Source organism: Bufo bufo, chromosome 11 (genome assembly GCF_905171765.1).
Source record: "Bufo bufo chromosome 11, aBufBuf1.1, whole genome shotgun sequence".
NCBI lineage: Eukaryota > Metazoa > Chordata > Amphibia > Anura > Bufonidae > Bufo > Bufo bufo.
Genome location: NC_053399.1, coordinates 27497714 through 27523213, shown reverse-complemented (window position 1 = coordinate 27523213; position 25500 = coordinate 27497714). Strand labels below are relative to the sequence as shown.

General features: G+C 44.6%; 1 protein-coding gene across 1 annotated transcript in view; it reads left to right on the top strand.

Moving 5' to 3' along the window:
• SYNE2 (spectrin repeat containing nuclear envelope protein 2) overlaps positions 1-25500 on the top strand; it is a 304488-nt gene that overhangs the window by 188835 nt on the left and 90153 nt on the right. Inside the window, exons 65-75 of the mRNA XM_040412752.1 lie at positions 7848-8030; positions 10067-10246; positions 10880-10957; positions 13836-13921; positions 15701-15860; positions 16971-17108; positions 18647-18784; positions 18986-19195; positions 21687-21788; positions 22138-22257; positions 24982-25182. Coding sequence (XP_040268686.1) covers positions 7848-8030; positions 10067-10246; positions 10880-10957; positions 13836-13921; positions 15701-15860; positions 16971-17108; positions 18647-18784; positions 18986-19195; positions 21687-21788; positions 22138-22257; positions 24982-25182 — 1596 coding nt within the window. The remainder of the gene's footprint in view (positions 1-7847; positions 8031-10066; positions 10247-10879; positions 10958-13835; positions 13922-15700; positions 15861-16970; positions 17109-18646; positions 18785-18985; positions 19196-21686; positions 21789-22137; positions 22258-24981; positions 25183-25500) is intronic.

Here is a 25500-nt window from a genome sequence, read left to right as displayed (position 1 = left end):
GCATTTTTTTTTATACGTTTTTCCAGTCCTATAGAAAAGCCTATTGGAAAATCCATGAAAAAAAACACCATACCTAAGCATGTTGCTTTTTGAAAAAGCCGTCGCTGACTCTAAAATGCAACAGAAGTAAAGAAAATGCCATAAAAATGCAGTTTGTTGTGAGCCTTATATTTCTATGTTGACTTACAGCACAGATCCTGCTGCAGCGCTAGGAAAAATGCAGCAAGAATGATGCGGTTTTCCAAAAATCGCTATATATGTAAAACCACCAGTAGGACAGCTAATGTAATGAAATCTGTTCTGAAGGTAATGAGCCGTCAGTAAATGATCTATTGTTTAAATCATGTTTTTATTGTAAACGTTTTCTTAAATTTTTGGTGATTTTTGTTTTATTTTTTGATGTCACTATATTTTAAAAAAAATCTAAAATCGTGCAGTTTTTACATTGGCCCTATAGTATGTTGAGACTTCCTGAAGTGTCCTGTAGCCTTGGTATTATCAACACAGGCAGGATTACAGTAAAAGATAACACGTTTGTTATAGATAACACATGATCCACCATTCACAAGACCTCTGCACAGGTCACACAGCATGCCTAGAAAACTCACCCATAGAAGTCAGTGAGGTCCCCTCCAGTCAGGGGCGGATTGGCCATAGACCCAACAGGGAAATTTCCCAGTGGGCCCATGCCCAAGGGGCCACTCAAGCTCTACTGACGGCACCAGGCCAGGTACATATTGATCTGATGCTCAATGGCCACAGATCCCTCCTGAACTCAGCTGTATTACTGTCCTCATGATGGAGATGCAGTGGAATACTGTGATGAGGGTGGAAGTATTTTGTACTATCCTGTGGTATTTGGTTCTGCTGGGGCGGTACTCTGCGCTGCACTACAGTATTGCAGGCCCCGCCTACTTCAGTTGTCCCCGCCTACTTCAGTTGTCCCCGCCTACTTGTTTTGGCTCGTCTTTGTCAGTTTGAACCTTTTTGTCAGTTTAAGTTTTTTTTTTGCAGAGCCACTTTTAAGTTCCCAATCCCTGCCTCCAGTCTATCGTTTCTATGGCCAGTGTGGTTTCTCCCAAAGAAAAAGATGCCTTGATATGTTTTAGGCCTAGTGGCCACTGTGAAAACTGCAGGATTTTAGGATTATTTTTTAAATATAGAAACGGACTAAAAAATATATTTAACATAAAAATTTGATTTAAACAATAGGTCATTTTCTGATGATGCATTCCCTTAGGGGGTAATTTCACACTGTTGTACCCACATGTAATTATCACCTACATCTTGGAGACCCCTACTAAAGACCAAGAAGTGACCCTCAATCTCTAATTTAGTGTCAAAAAGGGGTTGTTGACCCATTCTAGCTGGATAATTCTCCACTAAATGCTGGATTACAGCTGTCTGTAGCCTAAAGGTCCTATTACACAGAGCGAATCTCGTACAGATTCTTGTGCAGATGAGCAAAATGAACGAGAATCATCTGATGTAATAAATGTGAACGATTCAAAGATGAGCGACAAATCGCTGGTTTCTCGTTCATCGCGATCTTTCAGCATTCTAACAAATGATCGCTCCTCGTTAATTGGTATAATATGGAGTCATCTACTCGCTAACGATCTCCTACTTGCCTTTTGACCAAAGATCTGTCCCCCCATCTTTACATGTAATAACAAGGAACTAGTAACGACCGCAGTTATGAACAATTATCTATGTATAATAAGGGAAATTTTTGTCGTTAATGAGTTGCTACATCTTCGATCGTTTATCGTGACCTGTATGACATCTGCTGGTGTAATAGTACCTTAAAGGGTTTGTCTCATCTCAGATAGTGGGGGCATATCGCTAGGTTCGACCATCACCAAGAGAGCTCCCCATAGAAGTGAGTGGGAGCGCACGCCGCATGACCTGCCACCGCTCCCATTCCCTTCTATGGGCCCAACAGAAATCAGCGGTCCCATAGAAAATTAATGGAAGGCGGCTGCACATGCGCAGTGCGCCCTCCAACACTTTCGGGCTCCGTTTTTGATATATGTGCGGGTCAAAGCGCTGGGACCTGCACCTATCAGACAATGGGGTCATATCCTAGCGATATGCCCCCATTGTCTGAGATTGGACAACCCCCTTATGTTCTCTGTAGCACTGTATGCTCACCCCCAGGGGTACATGCCAAGTTCTTTAGTCAGTAGTGAACCTTGTCCTGTGTACCTGATAAAAAGTGAACAAAAGTGTTACATCTGTAAATTTTGCCACAGTATATATGTGGGCTGCAGTGGTCTTCCACTAACCTCAGCCAAATATGAAGCCAGACGACAGGCCATAGGGGTGGTGTCTCCTATGTGGTCACACAGGGAGCATCAGCCATTTCTGCTGCAGGGGGCGCTGCGGATGGCCTGGCACCCAAGGCTTGTGACCATATCTACTAGCACGATTTATATATGGAACTGTTGGTGACTCTGTAGCGGCATTAACTGAGCACTGTATGGAGTATTTACTTTGGTATTATCTGCTACTCAATAACTGTACAGTATAGTATATTTGCTGTGCATGGCAGCATAAATATTATTTAGATGACTGTATGGTCCTTATATTTGGGCACCATACCGTACTATGACACATAATTAGGCACTGTATGGTTTGGTTATTTTTAAGCTATATACAGTGGGGGAAATAATTATTTGACCCCTCACTGATTTTGTAAGTTTGTCCAATGACAAAGAAATGAAAAGTCTCAGAACAGTATCATTTCAATGGTAGGTTTATTGTAACAGTGGCAGATAGCACATCAAAAGGAAAATCGAAAAAATAACTTTAAATAAAAGATAGCAACTGATTTGCATTTCATTGAGTGAAATAAGTATTTGAACCCTCTAACAAAAAAAGACTTAATACTTGGTGGAAAAACCCTTGTTTGCAAGCACAGAGGTCAAACGTTTCTTGTAATTGATGACCAAGTTTGCGCACATTTTAGGAGGAATGTTGGTCCACTCCTCTTTGCAGATCATCTCTAAATCCCTAAGGTTTCGAGGCTGTCTCTGTGCAACTCTGAGCTTGAGCTCCCTCCATAGGTTTTCGATTGGATTAAGGTCCGGAGACTGACTAGGCCACTCCATGACCTTAATGTGCTTCTTCTTGAGCCACTCCTTTGTTGCCTTTGCTGTATGTTTTGGGTCATTGTCGTGCTGGAACACCCATCCACGACCCATTTTCAGTTTCCTGGCAGAGGGAAGGAGGTTGTCGCTCAGGATTTCACGATACATGGCTCCGTCCATTTTCCCGTTTATGCGAATAAGTTGTCCTGTGCCCTTAGCAGAAAAACACCCCCAAAGCAAAATGTTTCCACCCCCATGCTTGACGGTGGGGACGGTGTTTTGGGGGTCATAGGCAGCATTTTTCTTCCTCCAAACACAGCGAGTTGAGTTAATGCCAAAGAGCTCTATTTTGGTCTCATCAGACCACAGCACCTTCTCCCAGTCACTCTCTGAATCATTCAGGTGTTCATTGGCAAACTTCAGACGGGCCTGCACATGTGCCTTCCTGAGCAGGGGGACCTTGCGAGCCCTGCAGGATTTTAATCCATTGCGGTGTAATGTGTTTCCAATGGTTTTCTTGGTGACTGTGGTCCCTGCTAATTTGAGGTCATTAACTAACTCCTCCCGTGTAGTTCTAGGATGCTTTTTCACCTTTCTCAGAACCATTGACACCCCACGAGGTGAGATCTTGCGTGGAGCCCCAGAGCGAGGTCGATTGATGGTCATTTTGTGCTCCTTCCATTTTCGAACAATCGCACCAACAGTTGTCACCTTCTCTCCCAGCTTCTTGCTAATGGTTTTGTAGCCCATTCCAGCCTTGTGCAGGTCTACAATTTTGTCTCTGACATCCTTGGACAGCTCTTTGGTCTTTCCCATGTTGGAGAGTTTGGAGTCTGCTTGATTGATTGATTCTGTGGACAGGTGTCTTTTATACAGGTGACTAGTTAAGACAGGTGTCCTTAATGAGGGTGACTAATTGAGTAGAAGTGTCTAACCACTCTGTGGGAGCCAGAACTCTTAATGGTTGGTAGGGGTTCAAATACTTATTTCACTCAATGAAATGCAAATCAGTTGCTATCTTTTATTTAAAGTTATTTTTTCGATTTTCCTTTTGATGTGCTATCTGCCACTGTTACAATAAACCTACCATTGAAATGATACTGTTCTGAGACTTTTCATTTCTTTGTCATTGGACAAACTTACAAAATCAGTGAGGGGTCAAATAATTATTTCCCCCACTGTAGCTGCACTTCATATACAGTATACAGGAGGGCACCAATAGAAGTTACTATCCAGGGCATCATGTAATTGAAGACAAGCCCTTGTTAGGTCTTGATGTCACCCTGTGGTATGTTGCAGTTCCGACAAGTGCTCTGATGCCTCGGAGCCCAAAAAATCCATCTGTCCCATGAGGAGACCAGTAGTATAGATTACACTTGGTTGGTGGGGGTCCTGTAATAGATTTAGCATTGGGCCCAGGAGCTTCAAATTATGCCTCTAAAAATCCTTGTTGCACTGCCCAGTGTCTGTAATAAGTCTGGACTGATGGTAGACCACCATCGGTAGAGCAGGGCAGGTGATGCTGGAGGTAAGTAAAGTTCATGTTTAGTGTAAAACTGCATGAAGCTTCCATAGTTAGGAGTGTTACTTTGATGACGTTGTCTTTAGGTGATATGAACACTTATAGATATGCATGGGATCCACCCTCCAGGCAAAGGTTAATGGAGAAGATGGAAGAATACAGGGCAGACGTGGTAAGAGGGGAGCGAGAAGGTCTTCAAGGGTGGTGTGAGTATAGCAGATGTGATTTTTGAAAGGGAGAGGAATTCCTGCAGATTGGGAATAACTGTGCAAAGGGCAGAAGATCTATGTGAAAGGGGGAATACACGGTCTCCTTCACATGCAAAAAATGAGTGTAGAGAAGAACAGGAAGGGACGAACAGACAAGTTATATGGGATATATACACATATAGAATATATATTTTACATTGGCTTTTCTGTGGCCTAAGGAACATATGGAGCAGACCAGAAGTATAGAAGATCAGTGACTGTACACTACTATAAATATCTCCTTCCTAACCTTACAACCAACAGTAATTAACGTTCATGATTTATCTGCTGATTCAGCTGCTTCCCTCTAGGTTGAGAAGAATGTACATTAACTCACATAGGCAAAGACACAGCACATGGTGTGTGTATACGTGTCTGCAGTATGGACCCATGCAGTGGCTAGCTTTGAGGTGGCCCCAACACTACATCGAGGTGACACCACATGTTGTTTCTCTCCTGGGGGAATGGTAAGGCGTGGTGCACCTCAATGGGGTTTGCAGTAATCCAGTTTGCTTCTTTGCTGGAGGAACTCCCCTCTGGTAGAAGAAGATTCTGTGCTGAGGAAAGGCCGGAGCTACCTGTCCCCCTTTCTTTCTTATAAGGTTGGTACCCTGGCCGAAGGGCTGGTGGCCCAGGGTCTGTAACTTGGTTGTACTGCTGGCTACCTGGTCGAAGGGCTGGTGACCCAGGGTCTGTAACTTTGTTGTACTGCTGGCTACCTGGTCGAAGGGCTGGTGACCCAGGGTCTGTGGCAGAGTATGTCAGTCTCGGTGTCTTCTTCTGGTCACTTGTGCAGTCTGTCAGAGTCTCTCCTAGGGGCAACTAAGGGCTCTGACTGCTCTCCTTTTATACAGTTTCTAACTGAACTAGAACCTTCTAGTGGGAGGGGTGGAGAAGAGAAGCGTGCCCTAACAGAAACAATGTTGCAATTTCAGTCTGTCATAGACTTGCATTGAGCCTCAATACAAATCAAAGGAGATGAATAAAGAAGTTTTCAGATGTAAACAACTGTCTAGACAGAGCTTAACTAGACAGTCAAAAGGTCAGTGTGTCTATTTTTCCCCTCCAAAACTCTGCATATTCTCTTAAAGCGGTTATCCCATCTTAGACAATGGGGGCATATCGCTAGGATATGCCCCCATTGTCTGATAGGTGCGGGTCCCACCTCTGAGGAGAACGGAGCGGAGAAAGTGGAGGAGGGCGCACTGCGCATGCGCAGCCGCCCTCCATTCATTTCTATGGAGCCGCCGAAAATAGCCGAGCGCTGGCTCGGCTATTTCCGTCGGCCCCATAGAAATTAATGGGAGCGAGGCCGCTCATGCGCGGTGCGCTCCCATTCACTTCAATGGGAGAGGCGGGGAGCTGCACCTGGTGGTGGACGGATCCTGGGAAACCCGGGGTCCTCCAGCCACAACTCTCCCCGGCTCCGTTCTCGTTGTAGGTGCGGGTACCAGAGGTGGGACCCGCACCTATCAGACAATGGGGGCATATCCTAGCGATATGCCCCCATTGTCTAAGATGGGATAACCCCTTTAAAGGAACTGCGGAAAGTTACTAGCTTCTCAGTGCAGCAACTCCTATCATCTATTCAGTAAAGAGAGACTTTATTTATTGTAACCAAACGGGTCTGGTCATTGACTCCACCATACATCCACTGGCCCTATGGCTAGCCTCCTGCCTCACACCCTGCCAACCGTCCACCATCAAGGGCACCCCAACTACTACCAGGCAGGAGGCCCAAAAAATCCCAGGGTGTGCCCCAAGGGAAGAAAGTGTGCGCCCTCCTCTCACTGTACCCAGGGAGTGCTACAGGAAGAGGATTTAGCCATCATGAGGACTACAATCACCATCATTGCCACCGCCACCACTCCAATCCTCTCCTCTCCATTTTCAGCCATTGCCACACCTCTCCTGCAGGTCAGCACACTGCATAGTCATACAGGACCCATGCAGCAGAATGCTATCTGTATGGACCCTGTGCGAATGGACAGACCATGTAATAATAAGGCCCCACATGTACAGCATCTATACAGCAGAATACCATCTGTTATGGACCGTGTGTGAATGGATACATAGTCACGCCATGTGCTAGTATGAACTCGCATGCGCAGTCGTACATTGTCCATGTCGCTTACATGGACTCTGTGTGAATGGACACATAGACAGGCCATGCATTGTATATTGGGCCACCTTTAGGGACCACTTTCTCCTCCAGAAGCACAACATGGGGCTGAAATGGATAAGTTTATCCTGCTAAATTGTGTTGCGATCACATGCAGACTCGCAGCCCATGGATCACATAACACCGCACGTGTACATGCAATATCTACAATTTTGCACAAATCCACTGGGAGGGCGACCAAACATGTCTAACATATCGCAAAGTGGAACCCCAGCCGATAACGTGATGAAGCACGTATTCATGCCGCCCCACACCATCGGAAACCTGTAGGTAAGGTGTGGACCCATAGCAGGCTACGGGCACCATATCTCTGATTGGTGACAGCACAGTTGAGCCTTGTGCATCCTCGGAGGCTGATGGCAGTTCCATTCAAGTTGTCACCCAGCTTTCCCACACTCCTGAAGGGCTATGCATCTTGTATATGCAGCGATATATTCTTTTTGCATCCTTGGCATTGCCTAATATGATCCTGATCTGTCATTCAGGATTCTGGGGAAAGCTGGGGGATAAATATGAGGTGTGCACAAGGGTTAATAGGCCCTAGTCCCTTTATTAAAAGTGGGGCCCATCTAGTTTACTCTCCATGCTAAAAAAAAAATCCTTGAGTAAATGCAGAGGAGCTGCCAGGGACCTGTTGACATTAGATCACATGAGATGTTTTCTTTCCTCTCTACACATGGGAATAAGCCGTTGGTTCAGCTCCGCCATACGTATGTGCACAGCAGCATTGGCCGGGCTTTGCAGCAGGCTTTTTCACGTTTCACCCTCTCCCTCTTATGCACCTGTTGTGGGTTTTCTTTCAGGAACAGCTGGGAGATGCCGGCCAAACCTTGGTTGACGTGCAGCCCGAAATGATCCTCAGTGACTGCCGGGGGAAGGTAACGGAGGTGGAGCGCTGGCTGCGGGAGGTGACGCTGTCACCAGGGGAGAGCAAGCAGCACCCGGATATGCTGCAGAGCGTGGAAGAGCAACTTGCTGAGTGTCAGGTACGATGACGACAAGCGGACAGAGTCCGCACAGCCGCACCTCCCTTGTGGAAAGTGTCCCAGAGAAACCGGCAGCTCGCTGACGTCATGAGAGCCATTAACACTTGTACACATACCTCTATCTCTATCTAAGAGAAACTGTCTAAAAAATTAAAGCTGTCTTGGTTGCCCATAGCGACCAACCACAGCGCAGCATTCATTTTTGAAGTGCTGACTGTGAAAATTAAACTGTCTTGCTTGCCCATAGCAACCAACCACGGCGCAGCTTTCATTTTTCAAGCGCTATCAAAATGAAAGCTGTGCCGTCATTGGTTGCTATGGCAGTTTCCTTAATCCCTACAAGATTTATCAAAACTGGTATTGACCATAGCAACCAATCAGATTCCGTTCATTTTCCAGGGCCTCTTTTGAAAATGCAAGGAATAATCTCTTTGTTTACTGCCAGTGAAGTACCCGGCTTTTTCTCAGTATGCTAGGTGGAAGCTTCCGCCAAGCAGTGATCCTGGTGATGTCACTAGCACTAATGGGCGGCCTTTAGGCAAGGGGGAGCATCGGAGCATCATGGTAAATGAGTGAAGGGGAGCTTATGTCGGGGTTCAGCTCTGAACCTGGACAACCCCTTTAAGCTCCCACTCACTTGCATGGGGCTGCAGTACCCCAGCGTGGCAGTCTGGCATCGGAAACTACACAGTGTACGGTGCCTTCTGCTTCCGTCCGTACTCTGTTTAGTTTCTGGCGCCACAGGTGTCGGACCTCCACCAATCTGAGATTGATGACCTTATCATCTGGTGCTCCTAACAAAATGGATTGTCAAAAGCTGACTACCCTTAAAGGAAATGTGTCACCAAAAATGTTATCTGCCAGTTAAAACCAGATAGTAATAGTAGTAACACATATCCTTTTTATCTAATCTGTTTTTATTTTCTGATTGGAGTTTTTTTAATTCTATTTCCTGAACATGATTATGGGGGCGGCCATCTTGCCTGAGCTGTTGTTAACAGCATTTAGAAAGCATTAAGAAAATTGCTTTACGGCAGCCCCATGGATCATAGACACAATGGACAGGAGGGGACCTCACTGACTTCTAGGGGAGAGTCTTTTAGGCATGCTGTGTGACCTGTGCAGAGGTCATTGTACAGGGAAAGAATAGATAAGGGTACTTTCACACTAGCATTTTTCTTTTCCGGCACGGAGTTCCGTCAAAAGGGCTCAATGCCGGAAAAGAACTGATCAGTTTTATCTCCATGCATTCTGAATGGAGAGTAATCCGTTCAGGATGCATAAGGATGTCTTCAGTTCAGTCATTTTGACTGATCAGGCAAAAGATAAAACCGCAGCATGCTACGGTTTTATCTCCGGCGAAAAAAACTGAACACTTGCCTGAATGCCGGATCCGGCATTTTATTCCATAGAAATGTATAAGTACCGGATCCGGCATTCAAAATACCGGAATGCCGGATCCGTCCTTCCAGTCTGCGCATGCGCAGACCGAAAAAAAAAGGTGAAAAAAATAAATGCCAGATCCGTTTTGCCGGATGACACCGGAAAGACGAATCCGGCATTTCAATGCATTTTTCTGACTGATCAGGCATTTTTAAGACTGATCAGGATCCTGATCAGTCTTACAAATGCCATCAGTTGGCATACGTTTTGCCGGATCACTCTGCTGCAAGTGTGAAAGAACCCTTAGATGTGACAATCACCTATTGTGAACGGTGGATCCTGTCTTATCTATACACAGGGGTGATACCATTACAGGCAGGATTAGAATGGCAGATAAGCAGGTTACTGCAGTAAAGTAATCTGTACAGACCAAGAAGTGGCATCTGTTATTAGGCTTTGGGACCAGTGTACAAAAACTGCTCAAAAAAACTAATTTGTTCATAAAATATTGTCAGGTGCTAGGCTTCCTTTAACAACTTTCACTTGTGTGTATATATGCCCTTGAGGGTGATGGCTCTACTTCTACATGGTAACCCATAACCAGGAGCCACCGCTATGGATGCCTGCTACATCATGAACTATTTTGCTTCCAGAAAACCTTACAAGAAACAGAAAAGAAAATCAACTCGTTGCTGGAGGATGCCAACTACCGACAACAGGGAAACGGGACAGTGCTGGAAGAAGCAGAAGCTTTATCTCTGAAGTTAAAGACTCTGAAGAACAGTTTAGATAAAGTACAAGAAATGCTCCTGGTCAAGTCTACCAGTGAACAGGTATACTGTCATTGATGGTCCACTAAGTAGCATGACTCTGTATAGGGTTTATATACCTTCAACATCTTCCAAGCTTGCTTCCTACCTTATGGAGACATCTCTGTATCTTCTTAAGGAATATGATTCCACTCACAGATACTGTATATCTCTGCAGGGTACATTTAAAGAAATCCAGGTTGTATATTTTGGTATTTAGGCCATATCATACATAGACTTAGTACAGATCCATAGAAATGAATAAAGTCCACATTAAAGAGAATAAACTCAACCGTGCCACCAAAGTTGGGCACGTGACACCCATCATTGTGTGTATACCCTTAGAAACCTCCTTATGGAGCTTGCTTGGTTTAGAAACCTCTTTTCAATACTCTATCAGACCCTTGTGAGTGATCCTTCATTTGGGACCTCCATCAATTAGCAAGGGTGGAGAATGGCTACCATGGCTGTCTCTGGAGAACCCACCACAATAATGCATTACATGAACAGTGGTGCCGAATTGAAAACTTGCTACTGGGTTCCTCTGTAGATAAGACCTGATCACTTGGGTCTTCTCTGAAATTAAAAAAGAGATTGTCCAAACCCTTTTAAACAAAAAAATAAATATTGGAATCTGAATTAGTCTATTTTCTCCAGATCCATAATGGTGTGAAGGAGGAGAAGGTACAGCATTCGTTGCCATCTAGAACTGCTGGTCCTGCTGAGAAGACTCACGTAAGATATTAATTCTCTTAGAGATCAGGGCCCACTGCGTTTGATCATATCATATCATGAGGTACAGTCAACGGCATATGTTACCCATAGGGGGCCCACTGTAAAACAAAAAAGGGATAAAAATTTTATATATATATATATATATATATATATATATATATATTTATATATATATACTGTATATATATAATTTTTTTGCATTCAGCAGTGCTTTCCTGTTGCATTCAGTAAGAGGTTGCATTAATGCAGCACTAAGTATTACATATTATGTATAATGGACTCTGGGCACTCTTCGTGCCTCTGTATGGTGCCTCCATGAGGTCCCCTATTCCCTCTTAGAAGCAGTGGCAACTCTAGAAACAATATATAGGGGGGGGCACATAAGATACCACAGTCAAAAATGGGGGGCACTAATAATTTTCACCACTTAATCATACTACTGAAAAAAACAAAATAAGTATATATAAATAAGATTACAAAATACGAGAGTATTGCGGTATGCAGGGAAACCTGATGTTTCCTGATGTTAAATCCCGAAGCCGCATTCTTTTCTGCCTCTGCAGGCTGAAGTACACAGGCAGCCAATGGCAGTGCTGCCCTCTCCCTCCCAGCAAATAGCAGCTGAGGTGGGCGCGGAAAGATTCACTTGACTGCCGAGGAGCCTGTAGTGAAGCGGGTAGGCCGCATGGGCAATAGTTTCAGTTTGGCCTGAAGTCTGGGGCCGGGCTGAGGCAGTGTGGGCCAAATTCTATATACCCCCCACCCTACCGTGAAACATATATTTGGATGGACATTACATACATTGCTACGAAATATACAGGAGAATACAGCAGCACATACCTCTTACATCCAGTGACATCTCCTGTCGTGTAGACTTTCCTCAATGTCTTCATTCGGAGATTAGACCGCCATGACACCTTAGCCGTGTCTCGTCTCTGCAGAGTTTCATGGAAATTTTTTTTACTATCATCCTCCCCTTCCTGGTGCCTAAACACTGTCATCCTGCTGCTTCCTCCAATACTGAGCTAGTTCCATTGAAATAGTCCCCCATAATAATATGCTCCCAAACTGTCCTTAATGGTAATATTGTCCCCTACAGCAGGGTTCCTCAACTCCAGTCCTCAGGGACCACCTGCCGGTCATGTGCTCAGGATTTCCTTAGTATTGAGCAGATGATACAATTAGTGTCAGTGCTTCAGGACTTACCACAGGTATTCATTCTGTGGGATACTCTCAAATCATGACTGGTAGGTGGGCCCTGAGGACTGGAGTTGAGGAACACTGCCCCACAGTACCTCCAATAGTATCCCCATTAATATGTGCTCAATAATAATGCCCCCAACAGTAACAAGACCCCTCTATAAGATACCCCTATAAGAGCATGCAGTAGTAATAAAGTCCCCTATACTGTCTGCAGTAGTTATAATACCTCCTATAGTGGTTCAAGTATTTATAAAGACCCGCTGCAGTGCCCCATGTAGTTACAATGACCCTCTATAGTGCCACTAGATAAAAGACCTACCCCCCATAGTGCCCATATGTATAATGCCCTCTGTATTATTTTAATATATAATGGCCCCTCTGTATTATTGTAATAATTATGGCCCCCTCTGTATTATTATTGTAATGCCCCTATCCTTTCCATACTGTATATGATTGCCTCTTTTGTATAATGTCCCCCAACCCCATAGTACCCCCAGTCCATGGCCCCCATCCTTTCCATATATGATTGCCTCCTTTTATAATAATATACATTATAATCCCTGCACCATGCTATACAAAGTACATTATATTTCATACACTATGCCGTACAATATACAGTATAACACCTACACTGTGGGGTTATGCTATATATTGTACGGCATGGTACAGGGATTATACTGTATATTGTACGGCATGGTGTATGAAATATAATTTAGATTACTTGGCTTGGCCCTTGGGGATCTCACACGCCACTTCAACACTTTGGAGAGGGCTAGGTCCAAGAAGATGCCGTCCCCTCTTCTTTTCTCCTCTTTTGCCGCGCTGCACATGTTCTCCTCTTCCAGTAGCAGCGCGGCATGAGGAAGGAGGCGGGGCCAACGGGAGCGCCGCACAGGAACGTCCTGACACTGGACAACGTCAGGACGCTGTGGGCAGTATGGCGGGTGCCTGTTCCGAGCCCACCACAGCAATGCACACAGTGAAAATGGTGTGCATTGCCAGAATGGGCTTTACAGAACAGGCACACACCATTACATGAAGTCCGGGCTGCGGCGGTGAGCGGGTCTGCAGAGGCCCTGAGCGGAGGCAGTAAGGCCAGGGGGCAGCACAGGTAACACTGCCCCCCGCCCCCCTCCCCCCACTCTACCCCACTAGAGAAAATACATTTTAAAGGAGTTTTCCTGGAGCAAAATATTGATGGCCTATCCTCAGTATAGGTCATCAGTGTCTGACCAGTGGAGTTCCAACTCCCTGCACTTTTACCAATCAGCTGCTTGAAGAGGCTGCAACACTTGAGGGAGCGCTGCGGCCTCCTCACAGCTTACCAACCACAGCGCCGTACTTTGTATAGTGGCTGTGCTAGGTATTACAGCCCAGGCCCATTAACTTGAATGGGACTGAGCTGCAGATAGCCGTGTGACCAATGAAAGTGACGTCTTTGGCCTAGGAAGAGGCTGCATCTCTCTTCAAACAGCTGATCGAGTGGTCAGATATGGATGAGCTGTCCTGAGGATGGGTCAATGTATATTGTACTCCTGTAAAAAAATAAGAACAAACCCAAAAAAAATCTTTAACCTATGTTTGTTGTCAGCACCGTAGATATCAGTATAATATAGTTATCTATTATGTTTAATTATCCTTTTAGGTTAATTTATAATTTTATGCTTTTCTGTAGGTTTTCAGCACAGAAATTGTGAATAAGAAACATCCTACTGAAATCACAATATCGCATGAAGAGATTCACATACCATCGCACCCAAGGTATTACTATTGCACTGACCCAGTATATGTTCTTTTAGGGTGGCACACTGACAGAGCACCCACTGGACCTTAGCAATGGTACCATCAGGGGTTTTGGTTGTGATCCAGTAACCGGTGTTGCTGCTGAGTTTAGGTCTGCGATGAAGGATGTATGAAGCCGCCAGTCACTGGCTACAAAAAATGAGAGGTCTCGTACATGCAGTAGGACTGGATACTGAGGAACGTTGATTGATGGACAGCCATAAGTGGGGCGGACTGGGAACATAAAGTGGCCCTTGAAAAACAACTAAAAGTGGCCCCATGTTGTAGGCGGATCCAAACTGAAAGAAGGCAGGGCAACACAACTAGGCAGGAACAACAGAAGTAGGCAGGGCCTGCAATACGGTAGTGCAGCACAAAATACTGCCGCCCTCGCCACAGTATTTGTCCTGAGGCAGTTGGGTTCAGGAGGGACCGCCTGCGTCCCAGGGCCCTCTATGTGTCGCGCGTCCCAGGTGTAGGAAATGCAGAGTGGTATGTTGCGGCCTAAAATGTCTCTTTATGTGTGTCAAGGTGCTCCTACCTGGATACAGCTGGACCCCAGGCTTTGGCTCCGAAGCAATAAATAGGGGGAATAATTGAGGGATAAAAGAATAACTTGAGTCCAGACCTTGAGATGAAGTTCAATGGCAGCTGTACTTTCAATAAACATTCTCCAAAACGGTTTACAGGTTTTGTCTTGGTTCCAGCAAGCTTTAGCATGAAACTGGCAGGCAAACTCCACTCTGCTATATCTGTTTCTTGTACTGACAGGCTGGCTGTATAACTCAGCTCCTTCTGTATGCTGCACTTATTTTCTGTAGTCTGACTCTAGGTTATGCCAGGGAACTTTCCTCCTGGCTCCTGAGGCTTTAAGCTTTGGCCTCCATGGCCAGCAGAGCTTAAGGTGCTCTCGCTGGTGTGGGCACGCCTAGCAGAGACGTGCCACTGTGCACCCGTCCCCTAGCAGGGGGTAAACTAGACTGACTAGAGCATCTGCCCCACCCTTCCTGCAGGAAGTAGGACTTGCCCACCTCTCTCCAGAAGGGGGGGGGGGGGTAGAATGGAATAGAAGGTTCCATTCTATCTAACTGTAGCTCTGCCATATTTGCTGCCACCTGCTGGTGAACCAGGCACATTACATCAACAGTTACATAACATTAGAAATGCACAGTGGGGAGTACCTGGAATCAATGCATAAGATGACATCAGACCAATAGAGACAGTAGCAAGGTGCAGAAGTGGTAACACCACTCTGGTGTGTTACACATAACTACCTGAAGCTCCTAGCATTAATTAATGCAGAGTAATGTACCTCTCCAGAGGGCTTAGGCAGCCCCCTGGTCATCGGCCCACCAGGAAATATCCCTGTAGGGTCTATGGCCAATTCACCCCTGGCCTTAAGGACAGGATATGTGCACAGATCACTATAGATATTCTTCACATCTATGGATAAAACCTACGTAAGCTAATTGTTCCCAACCATAACTATGGTCCCAGAGCTCAGCACTAACACTGAATTGTATTTGAGGTACACTTGTATTCTCTTGTGGGGTCCACGTTAATGTATAACTATGTAGAAATTTTGCAAATAGCTCTTGTCCTTTCTGTTCCCATATAATGGTTGTTACAAGCAGCTTCTAAATCCTTCTTCTGACGACCTGTGGAACTTTATATAATTGTTAAACGTTGAAGGGACAATTTGCTGACTGTAAAGGTCTTTTTACACCAGAATTGATTGTGCTGTGTTATTTCTTGTAGGAGCCCAGCTGGGGATGGGCCCTCAACTCCCACTAAGCCTCGAAGCAAAACTCCTTTGTCTGTGATTGAAGATATTACCTGGAGCAAGTGGCTCTATCTACAGAAGGAGCTGTCATACAGAATGAAGGCGACGTCTTCTGGACATGCTAATGAACCAGATGTAAGTCTTGTGATACCATGTGAGACTGTGGAAACAATAGGCCCGGCTCCTATTTCATAGCGCTCTTCTGGTGCAAAGATTTTTCTTATTATTGACACTTTTGTCATATACAAAAATTACAGGTAATATCTTAAACTGATCCTATAGGATCTGTTACACTTCTGGATTAGTGGTTATATATTGTATTTAACTTGGTGGGAGGGTTCCTGAGCCGCGTGCTGCTGCCCCAACATCTGGCACATTCCCATTCCTGGCCAGCAGTGGAGTCCATCTTTTTATCTAATTACATGTGGAGGCTGAGGAGGATGTGAGCCATGCTCACCCTTGTCTATCTCTCTCTCTCTCTCTGTACCCCAGAGAAGCTAACCAAATCAGATTACCAAATTAATTCAGACCTCCAAACACATCCCTAAATAAATTCAGACCTTAGACCAGAGCCCAAAATATATTCACACTTCAGACAAGACCACCTAAAATAATACAGACCCCAGACCAGAACTCAAAATTAATTCATCAGACCCCAGACCAGAACCCTAAATACAGACAACATGACCATAAAATGAATTCCGACCCCAGACCAGACCTCTAAATGAATTCTGACCCCAAAATTAATTCCGACCCCAGACCAGACCTCTAAATGAATTCAGACCCCAAAATTAATTTTGACCCCAGACCAGACCTCTAAATGAATTCCGACCCCAAAATTAATTCTGACCCCAGACCATACCTCTAAATGAATTCCGACCCCAAAATGAATTCCGACCCCAGACCATACCTCTAAATGAATTCCGACCCCAAAATGAATTCCGACCCCAGACCAGACCTCTAAATGAATACAGACACCAGACCATAAAATGAATTCAGACCCCACTCTAAAATTATTTCAGGCTCCAGACTAGTCCCCAAGAACTATTCAGCCTCCTACCATTAACATTTTTTACAGCATTGTTCCTTGTAGATGGGCTATTGATGCCACAAGTGGAAATGTCATTCATGCCCGGGCCGCCTAGTATCATCTGTTCATCAGATTTCTACCTGTTTTGTATGGACACTTTAAATCTGGGAAATGCCTAAATACTTATCCTCTAAAACATTTCTTTAAAATATTAGGCTGCAAAAGAAGTGAAGATCAGCTTGATATCCAGAATCCCAGTGAGTTCAGTAACATCGCCCCTTGTAGAAGAATCCAAGCATTTCCTGACCCGGCTTAAGGCTTTGAATGAAGAAGCCTCGTCTCCTCTGACTCAGGTAAGGATACCGCTGTGTGATTTCGTTTCTGACATAATAAGTAAAAATTCTCATTAAGAAATATTTATTTTGTATCTTTTCATCTTATGGTTTAGACAATCCATTCTTAAATACCCAATTATATTTAATATCCTTGAGAGGAGTTACACGTTCAGGACCCTCCTCTATTGTGGTTGTAAAGAGCACCTCTAGCTCTGGAGGACCCAGTATGTCTCTGCATTACATGGACAGACAGTGATTTCAAGGGGAACAGTGTAATGCTTCTTTTACACTGTGGTGGCGCTGCAGGGGAATTGAACACTTGCTGCTGAGTTCTGTTACAGGTTACATCTGATTGCAGAGGATCCCAGCAGCAAGGCACCCATTGATCAGGGTTAGGGGTGGACTGGGAACTTAAAGTGGCCCTGGAAAAAATACTAAAAGTGGCCCCGTTTTGTAGTCGGGTCCAAATTGATGGAAGGCAGGGCCAGCAATACCATATTGTGGCACATTATACCACCCCAACAGAGCCAAATACCACAGGCCATCACAAAATACTGCCAGCAGCACAAAATACATTCCCAAAAGCTTCCACTGGCCGGCAGTGAGGAGGACATCAGCCCACCGGGAAATTTTCCTGTAAGGTCTATGGCTAATCCGCCCCTGATCAGGGTATTGCCTGAGAACCAGTCTAAAGAAAAAGGACTGTCCAAATTGGACTGGTCATTCTAAGGGTGGCCATACACATTAGGCTACTTTCACACTAGCGTTTTTGCTGGATCCGGCAGGGTTCAGCAAAAACGCTTCCATTACTGATAATACAACCATCTGCATCCGTTATGAACTCCATTGAAAGTCAATGGAGGACGGATCCGTTTTCTATTGTGGCAGAGAAAACAGATCCATCCCCATTGACTTGCATTGTGGGTCATGCCGGATCTGTCTTGCTCCGCATCCCAGGACTGAAAGCAAACTACTACATGTTGCGGTTTTCTCTCCGGTCTGGGAACGCAACTAAACGGAACGGAATGCATTTTGGAGCACTCAGTTCTGTTCAGTTCAGTTCTGTCCCCATTGACAAGGATTGGGGACAAAACTGGAGCATTTATTTTTTTTCGGTATTAAGCCCCTATGACAGATCTCAATACCGGAAAACTAAAACGTGTGAAAGTAGCCTAAGATGAGCATTGGTCAAAGCTGCTGATGTCAGCAAGACAGGCCAACCATCTAGTGTGTATTGAGGTGACCTGACTCTCGCCCAATGGTGGATATCAAGGAAAAGAAGCATCAGGCATGTTGGATGTCAATATGCCCAGTCCTTTGTTGTAATGGGAGATAAGCGGCTGCCAGAGGTGTCCCTATTGAGATCACATGTATGCTCAGAACATCATGCGTTTCGGCTGACAGCGATCTTAGGTGTGTGGCCACCTTTACTGATGGTTACCATGTTTGATGACTATGATAGGGTCAGGCTTGGTGTTCCTCTACAGAATTATACAGATCCTATGCTGGATGATCATCATGAGAGTGTAACATAGAATATAAACTGTTTTATCTAGGAGAGCACAAGAAATCTACACGGAGCTCTGTTTGTTTGGATGTGTTCAGTGTCCCAGTGGCTGCAGAACATCGAGGAGATGTTAGATCTGGATGTCCTGACCAGAGACGAAGCTGCTGCAGAGCTGACCTTCTATGAGGTAAACCGGGGACAAATCCTAAATACCTGTGAATACTTGATCTCCGTTTACGTGGTGTGTAACCGTTTTCTGTTTCTGTAATGCATCCGATCGTTTTTGCAAACCAATGTGTCCCCATGGTTATAGACCATGGTGGGCCTACCCTTGAATTACAGACTGCTACCTTCATTTGATTTTAAATTATTTTTAATCTTTCCGCAGAAACTTACGGAGGATTTGAATGCACTTTCAGAGGAAATGGGCTATAACGCTAGCACCCTCTTATCGCCAATCACCCACGAGGGTGCGCACAGCAGCATTTTGTCCCAATGTTACATTGACCTAAGGGACTGGCTCATTCAGATTCGGAATACTGCTAAGGCCAGAACCAAACATATGCAAGGGGAACTGGATAAACACAGTAACTATCAGGTAAGGTGCTCATCACTCACTGGAATATTCTCTTCCTATTCACTGATATTGATGACCTACCTATCCTGCGAACGCTCCTTCCTGACAATCTTCCCATTTAAAGGTGCAACCGATCACCCAATGAACGAGCAAAATGCTCGTTCATCAGGTGAAACTTTCGTCCATGCAGGCAAGTAAATTATCGTTTCATGCTGTTTAAACAGCGATCTGCTGTCCAGAATCAATGCGGCTGTTTGAGGACGAGCGAACACAATAGCAATCACTCGTTCTCATACTGTGGAGGTGATCGTTACATATGAATGCAGAGCTTCACCCCCACTGAACGAGCAGCCAGTTTTCGGGAAGGAACCTTTCCTCCTTACCGATAATCGGCTGTTCATCGCCCCGTGTAAATCCACCACAAAGCAAATTCTTGAGACAATTCTTCTTGGGACGGAATTTACATTTTTATTCTGGGATAAATAAAAAAGCAGGTTACAGAGTAGGCAGACTCCGGAATGTGGACTAGTAGAAGGGTTAACATGGTCTTGGGTGGTAACGGTGACCTCTCTCAAAAAATAGATTCTTTTACCCAAGATGGCAAAGGCATATCATTAACATAGCTTAAAATGCCACATCCCACTGCTGTGCCTTCACTTCTGTGTCTTTCATACATCACATCATCAATACATTATTATTCTTTCACATGATGACCTCAGCACATTATTATTACACCTCTTGGCAAACTTTGTAATTCTTTATTGGGCAAAAGTTCAGTTAAATGACAACATCCAAACATTAATATGCATAAGCGGAGCTACGCCTCTTAATACACTTTATGATTCTTAATTGGCTAAAAGTTTCCTAGCACATTAGGCGCACGAAAATCTAATATATTCTCCTAGGAATCATCTAACACTGACCTTCTTCTTAGCTCATTTTCCCTAAAAGCGTTTGCTTGTCATAAAATATAGAAGCTGAGAATTACATAATATCACGCACGATCATCGATACCAACACCCATACCAGAAGACTCAGTAGAAGGCATCAATCTGTCACTAAGACTCCATCTCTAATTTTATAACCCTCCACCTCTCCCGGGATCAGCCTAACACATAACTAATCCCATTAGAAGACATTTCAATTAATGACTTCCTGTTATACCTTACAACACAGCACATATACACTAATAACCAAGTTATCTTCTCCGCTTAAAGGGGTTGTCCAGGTTCAGAGCTGAACCTGGACATATCCCCATTTTCACCCAGGCAGCCCCCCTGACTTGAGCACCGCAGCATTTCATGCAAAGCCATTTTCTGGAGTTCCGGTGACGAATCGGGCTCTCCTTAGGGCTGCCGGGCAGAGGCTTCCTCCTAGCAGTGAGCCCGGTGACGTCACCGGCACTGATGGGCAGGCTTTAGCGCTGCCCTAGCCTGTAAAATGGCTAGGTCAGTACTAAAGCCGGCCCATCAGAGGCGGTGACGTCATCGAACACACTGCTGGGCGGAAGCCTCTGCCCGGCAGAGTGTTATGGTAAATAAAAGAGCCCTTGCACTGCTCGATCCTGCGCAGGGCAAGGGAGAGCATCGGAGCATGAAATGCTCCGATGCTAACATCAGTGGGGCTGTCTGGTTGAAATTATGGGTATGTCTAGGTTCAGCTCTGAACCCGGACAACCCCTTTAAAGGCTTGCCCCATGAGTAATGTAAAAAATGAAAATCAGACATAATAAAGTACATAACAGTCTCTTTCTAACAAACTTAGACCCATCCCCGTACCTCACATGGATCCAGAGATCTCCCCCTTCATTGATCCAATTGGTCTGCTGGATTTATTTCAAGCTGTCAGCTTAGGGGGCATGCACCTTCTCAGGGGACTTGTTCTTTCTGCTGCAGCTGAAGGATGAAACTGAGCACGTGCTTCCATCTCAGTGAGCAGGACAGAGAAATTAGAAAAAGAGTAAACAGCAGGTGGCGCTGTACTGACAGATTTTAGTGAATAACTCAGTGGCTATACAAAATATTTAATTACATTACAAAAGTATTCAGATCCAGGTGCTGGTTTGAAATATGTATAATATTTTTTGTGGGACAACCCCTTTAACTCTTGAAGGTAGAAATATACAATATCTAACTTACAACAAAATGGCCGATAAAACGTCCTCCTTTTACATAGAGCTGTCATACTGTCATCCCAATTTTAATAGTCTACTATTATACTAACGGATGACATCTTTTACTCACAGCGGCAATAAAATAACAATGGGTTCTCTATCTATATAAGAGTTTTATCTCTGCTGCTACAGAAGGACAGTATTCTGTATTTCATTTTCAGTGGATTAGTACTGCCGAAATGGAAAGGAAAAACGGCCAAAACATCTTTAATAATTGGTTTTCTATGAATAGGGAGTTAAAGAAAATGACCCCTTTCTGACTGAAGTTGCCCTTTGGCCCAAGTAGTGACATTGATGTTTTACTCTTGCTTTATTTTTTCTCTTAATTTCTGATGACAGAATGACATCCGCCAGTTATACGACGTCCTAGTGAAGAAGAAATCTGACCTCATCCAGAAGCTGAGAAACAGAGGGAATTGTGAGGCAGCCCAGATGATTCAGGTACTGTCCAATTCTGGATAATTATCAATTACGACGTATTCTGGAATTCTAGCACGAGCGGAACGTCTTCCAGACCTATTATCACAGTTCTAAGGATAGGTCCTGGAAAAAAATGATCAATGATCAGATTTATTCATCCACCTTCCCTATTCCATCTGTATCATAACTAGTGGTGGATAGAGGCACACAAGCATGTTAGTGCTGTCACCCTGAGGGCACCCACGCTGCCAGTTGGGCATCAGTGATCTTTATTGGTCATATGGGGATATTATTTTGCTGTATGGGGCCCAGGGTTTTATATAAAGGCATATGGACTTTAACCATTGTGTCTACTCGTGGTTCATCTCAGGAAGCATCTGTGTACGAGAATGGACTTCTGAGCTTTGAAAACCAAGTTTCATCCCTGAACGAGAGTGGAGAGAAGCTTTCCATCCCTATATGCTCCAATCAAGAGATTCACAAACTGGAGGTGAGAACGCTGGACGTTTGGAATGGTTTTGTAGGTGCTGATCGTATTGATGTCCACTACATGTTGCAATGCTGCTCGATGTTTTGACCTAAACAAGGGCAGCATCAGTAGGGGTTCTCCAGGTAAAGGGGTTCTCCAGGCTACAGATATTCTCCGGATAGGTCATCAATATCAAATTATTGTGGGGGGTCTGACTCGCAGCACCTCCATCGATCAGCTGTTTCGGGCAGCTGCGGAGCAAGATGCTATACATTGTACAGAGCTGGAGGCAGACAGCTCCATACACCGTGTAGTGGCCATGCAGGTTGAGCTTTGGTATTCCAGCACCGGAAACTTCACAGTGTATGGAGCCTTCTGCTTTGGCTCCACACACTGTCAGTCTCAAACAGCGTGGCAGTCTGAAATGGGAATCAGACCTCTACCGATGTGATATTAAGGACCTATTCTCAGGGTAGGTCCTTAATATCACATCAGTATCTGTAGCCCGGAGAACTCCTTTAATAATGGAATGGAAATTATGGCAAGCAAACATGGCATTAGATACTCTACATTATATATATATATATTTCTATGCCATTGTGTTACATAACTACAGTATATATAATACTAGCCCTAAATAGTGTACATAGTACATTATACAGTAGCACAATAACAGATTTATTAGTTGCTTTGTGCCACTTAAAGGACATTAGTGGTACTGCAGACCTTTTTTTTTTTACTATTTTAAGGATATGTGCCACAATCGGTCCGCAGGGTCAGTGGACAGGATGAGAGCTGTTGCTCCTTGGGCTGGTGTACAGTATTAGGGAGTCGCACCCTTTCTTCCCTTGGGGCACACTCTGGAGCCCTCCGCCTGGCGGGAGTGGATGTGCCCGTAGTGTAAATAGGTTTTCGGGTGCCTTGCAGAGTCCATGAATGTTGCAATGCAGATGTTGGTGCAGACAATGACGAGGCATGGTGGCTCTGTGGTTAGCACTGGTGCCTTGCAGCGCTGGGGTCCTGGTTCTGAATATGACCAAGGACAACATGTGCATAGGGTTTGTATGTTCTCCCCGTGTTTGCGTGGGCTTACTACCACACCCCAAAGACATACTGATAGGGAACTTAGACTGTGAGTTAGTTTGCACATCCATGCACTCACAAGGGTCAGTACAGTCTTTACAGATGTTTTACACAATTTCCTCTGAAGGTTGTGTGTACGAGAGAGCAGGCAGTTTACCGATCTCCTCTGAGTTTCTCTACAGATAAGAAATGGAGTCTCTCTACAATCTGTACAATCTTCTCAAATTCAACCAAGGGGTGCTGTCTTTCTCTCTTGCAGCTTTCTGCACTATCACACTTTTTCTGTGCAACCATGGGGCGGCCCCCATATGACAGACCAAAACCACTTTCACACCTGTGGCATTGTGATCCGGCCGCCGGTTCCAGCATAGAATGCAGGGAATCGGCTGGACACAAACCACAGCATGCAGTGTTTTCTGCCTGGCCAATTATCAGCATTTTTTCTGGATTACAGTCAATGGAGCCAGCGGGCATTCAGTTTGCATCCAGCAGTGCCAGATCTGGAGAATTCTGACAGGCTGTTCTCTGCCGGAACAAATTGCCGGAATTGGTGCCACAGTGAAAATAGTCTAAGTTCTGTTCCTTTCTCGGACTGCTGACTCTTTCAAAATATGGCACTACAATGCCCAGCTAGTAGTATTTCTGCATTTCCCACTATGGGGGCAGACATTTAGCAGTTGGCCAGGCTTTCTCTTAAGTATGGCAGGATATCTGAAACTTCTAGTCCCACAAAATGGTCCAAACTTCAGGTCCCACCAATTTTTTTTTTAATTGTTCGTTTGATTACTTAATATAAAATAAACCAAGTCTTCATTAAAAGGTCCTACCATATTGCTGCTGGAGTTGGTGTATTTCCTTTACAAAGCTAATTGTTCTACTGTTTCGGACATAAATCTGTCAGAGCACTGCTCTTGCTTCTTACCGCTCTCTCTGCTCTCCCCCTCCCATCTCTCAGTATTTGAGAGGGCAGCAGAAAAGGAGGAGGGGGGGATACGCAAGTTTTTTTAGGGAGGGAAATTCACCAAAGCTGAACCATAGATGGGGAAGAAATCACTCAAACGTTAGCCTGCTAGGGGTGAATCACATGAGCTGTGTAAAGAGAAAGCAGAACACACTGGGCAGACCCTGCCGGATGGAGTGAGGGAGGGTTGAATCGTAAACTCCTCAGAATCAAGCACTGTCAACACAAGTGAGAGGAGTTATGGCATGAGCTGTGGAAGGGAAAAGAACAGGAATGGGCTGTGCTGATAGATGAGAGCTAGTGAAGACAGCAGCATCCTTGGCACACAGGCCTTACACACAGGATGTATTCCTAGAAGGAACACACCTATATGAGAAACTTCTGAAACTATGAGCAGATGGCAAACAGCATATCAGGGGGTTTGAAAATTAATTAAGGAAGAATGCAGACTGTTCATCTTTTTAAACCACAGTAAATACTAACATGGAAAAATATTGTCAAAGTTGTCTATAGCCTTTAAACACAAATGTGGTAAAAATGCTGGTGCTGAGAAGAGAACAATTTATACATTGGTACTACTTCCCCCAATCATTCTGCTGCTAAAAACAGATACATGTGCTGCTAATTATTATAGATTTATATAATTTTCATATTTTATATTCGTTCTGGCTGGCTGTATTGATGATTATACATTATTCTAGGATGTCCTAGATGACGCCTGGCACATTCTTCGATCCAACCAGGATAAGTGTAGCAGTGAGGTTATTAATAAGTCACAAGTGGACGCGCTGCTGTGTGCAATGTCTGAGCTGCTGGCTTTGGGAAAAGAAAAAATTGAAAAAAGTCAAGAATATCGTGGACGAAGTGAAGAAAGCCTGAAAGCCCATATAGAGAACCATAGGGTATGTATATAGCAGCTCAGTGTGGGCATTTAATTATGTAAAGAGTTACTGTCTCTATAAATCTCTGTACTCATTACATCCTCTTACCTGCTCTATTATATTATTCATTATTAAAAGGGTTACGCTATGATAAACATAAAAAATGAAAATCAGACATCATATAGTACATGGCAATGTCTTTCCAGCAAAGCTAGAACCAGCCCTGTACCTGACATGGAACCAGAGATCTTCACGTTTATTGCTTTAATTGCTTTACTAGATTTCCCTCAGGCTGGCAGCTCAGGGGGTGTGTCCATTCTCAGGGGGTACATCCTTTCT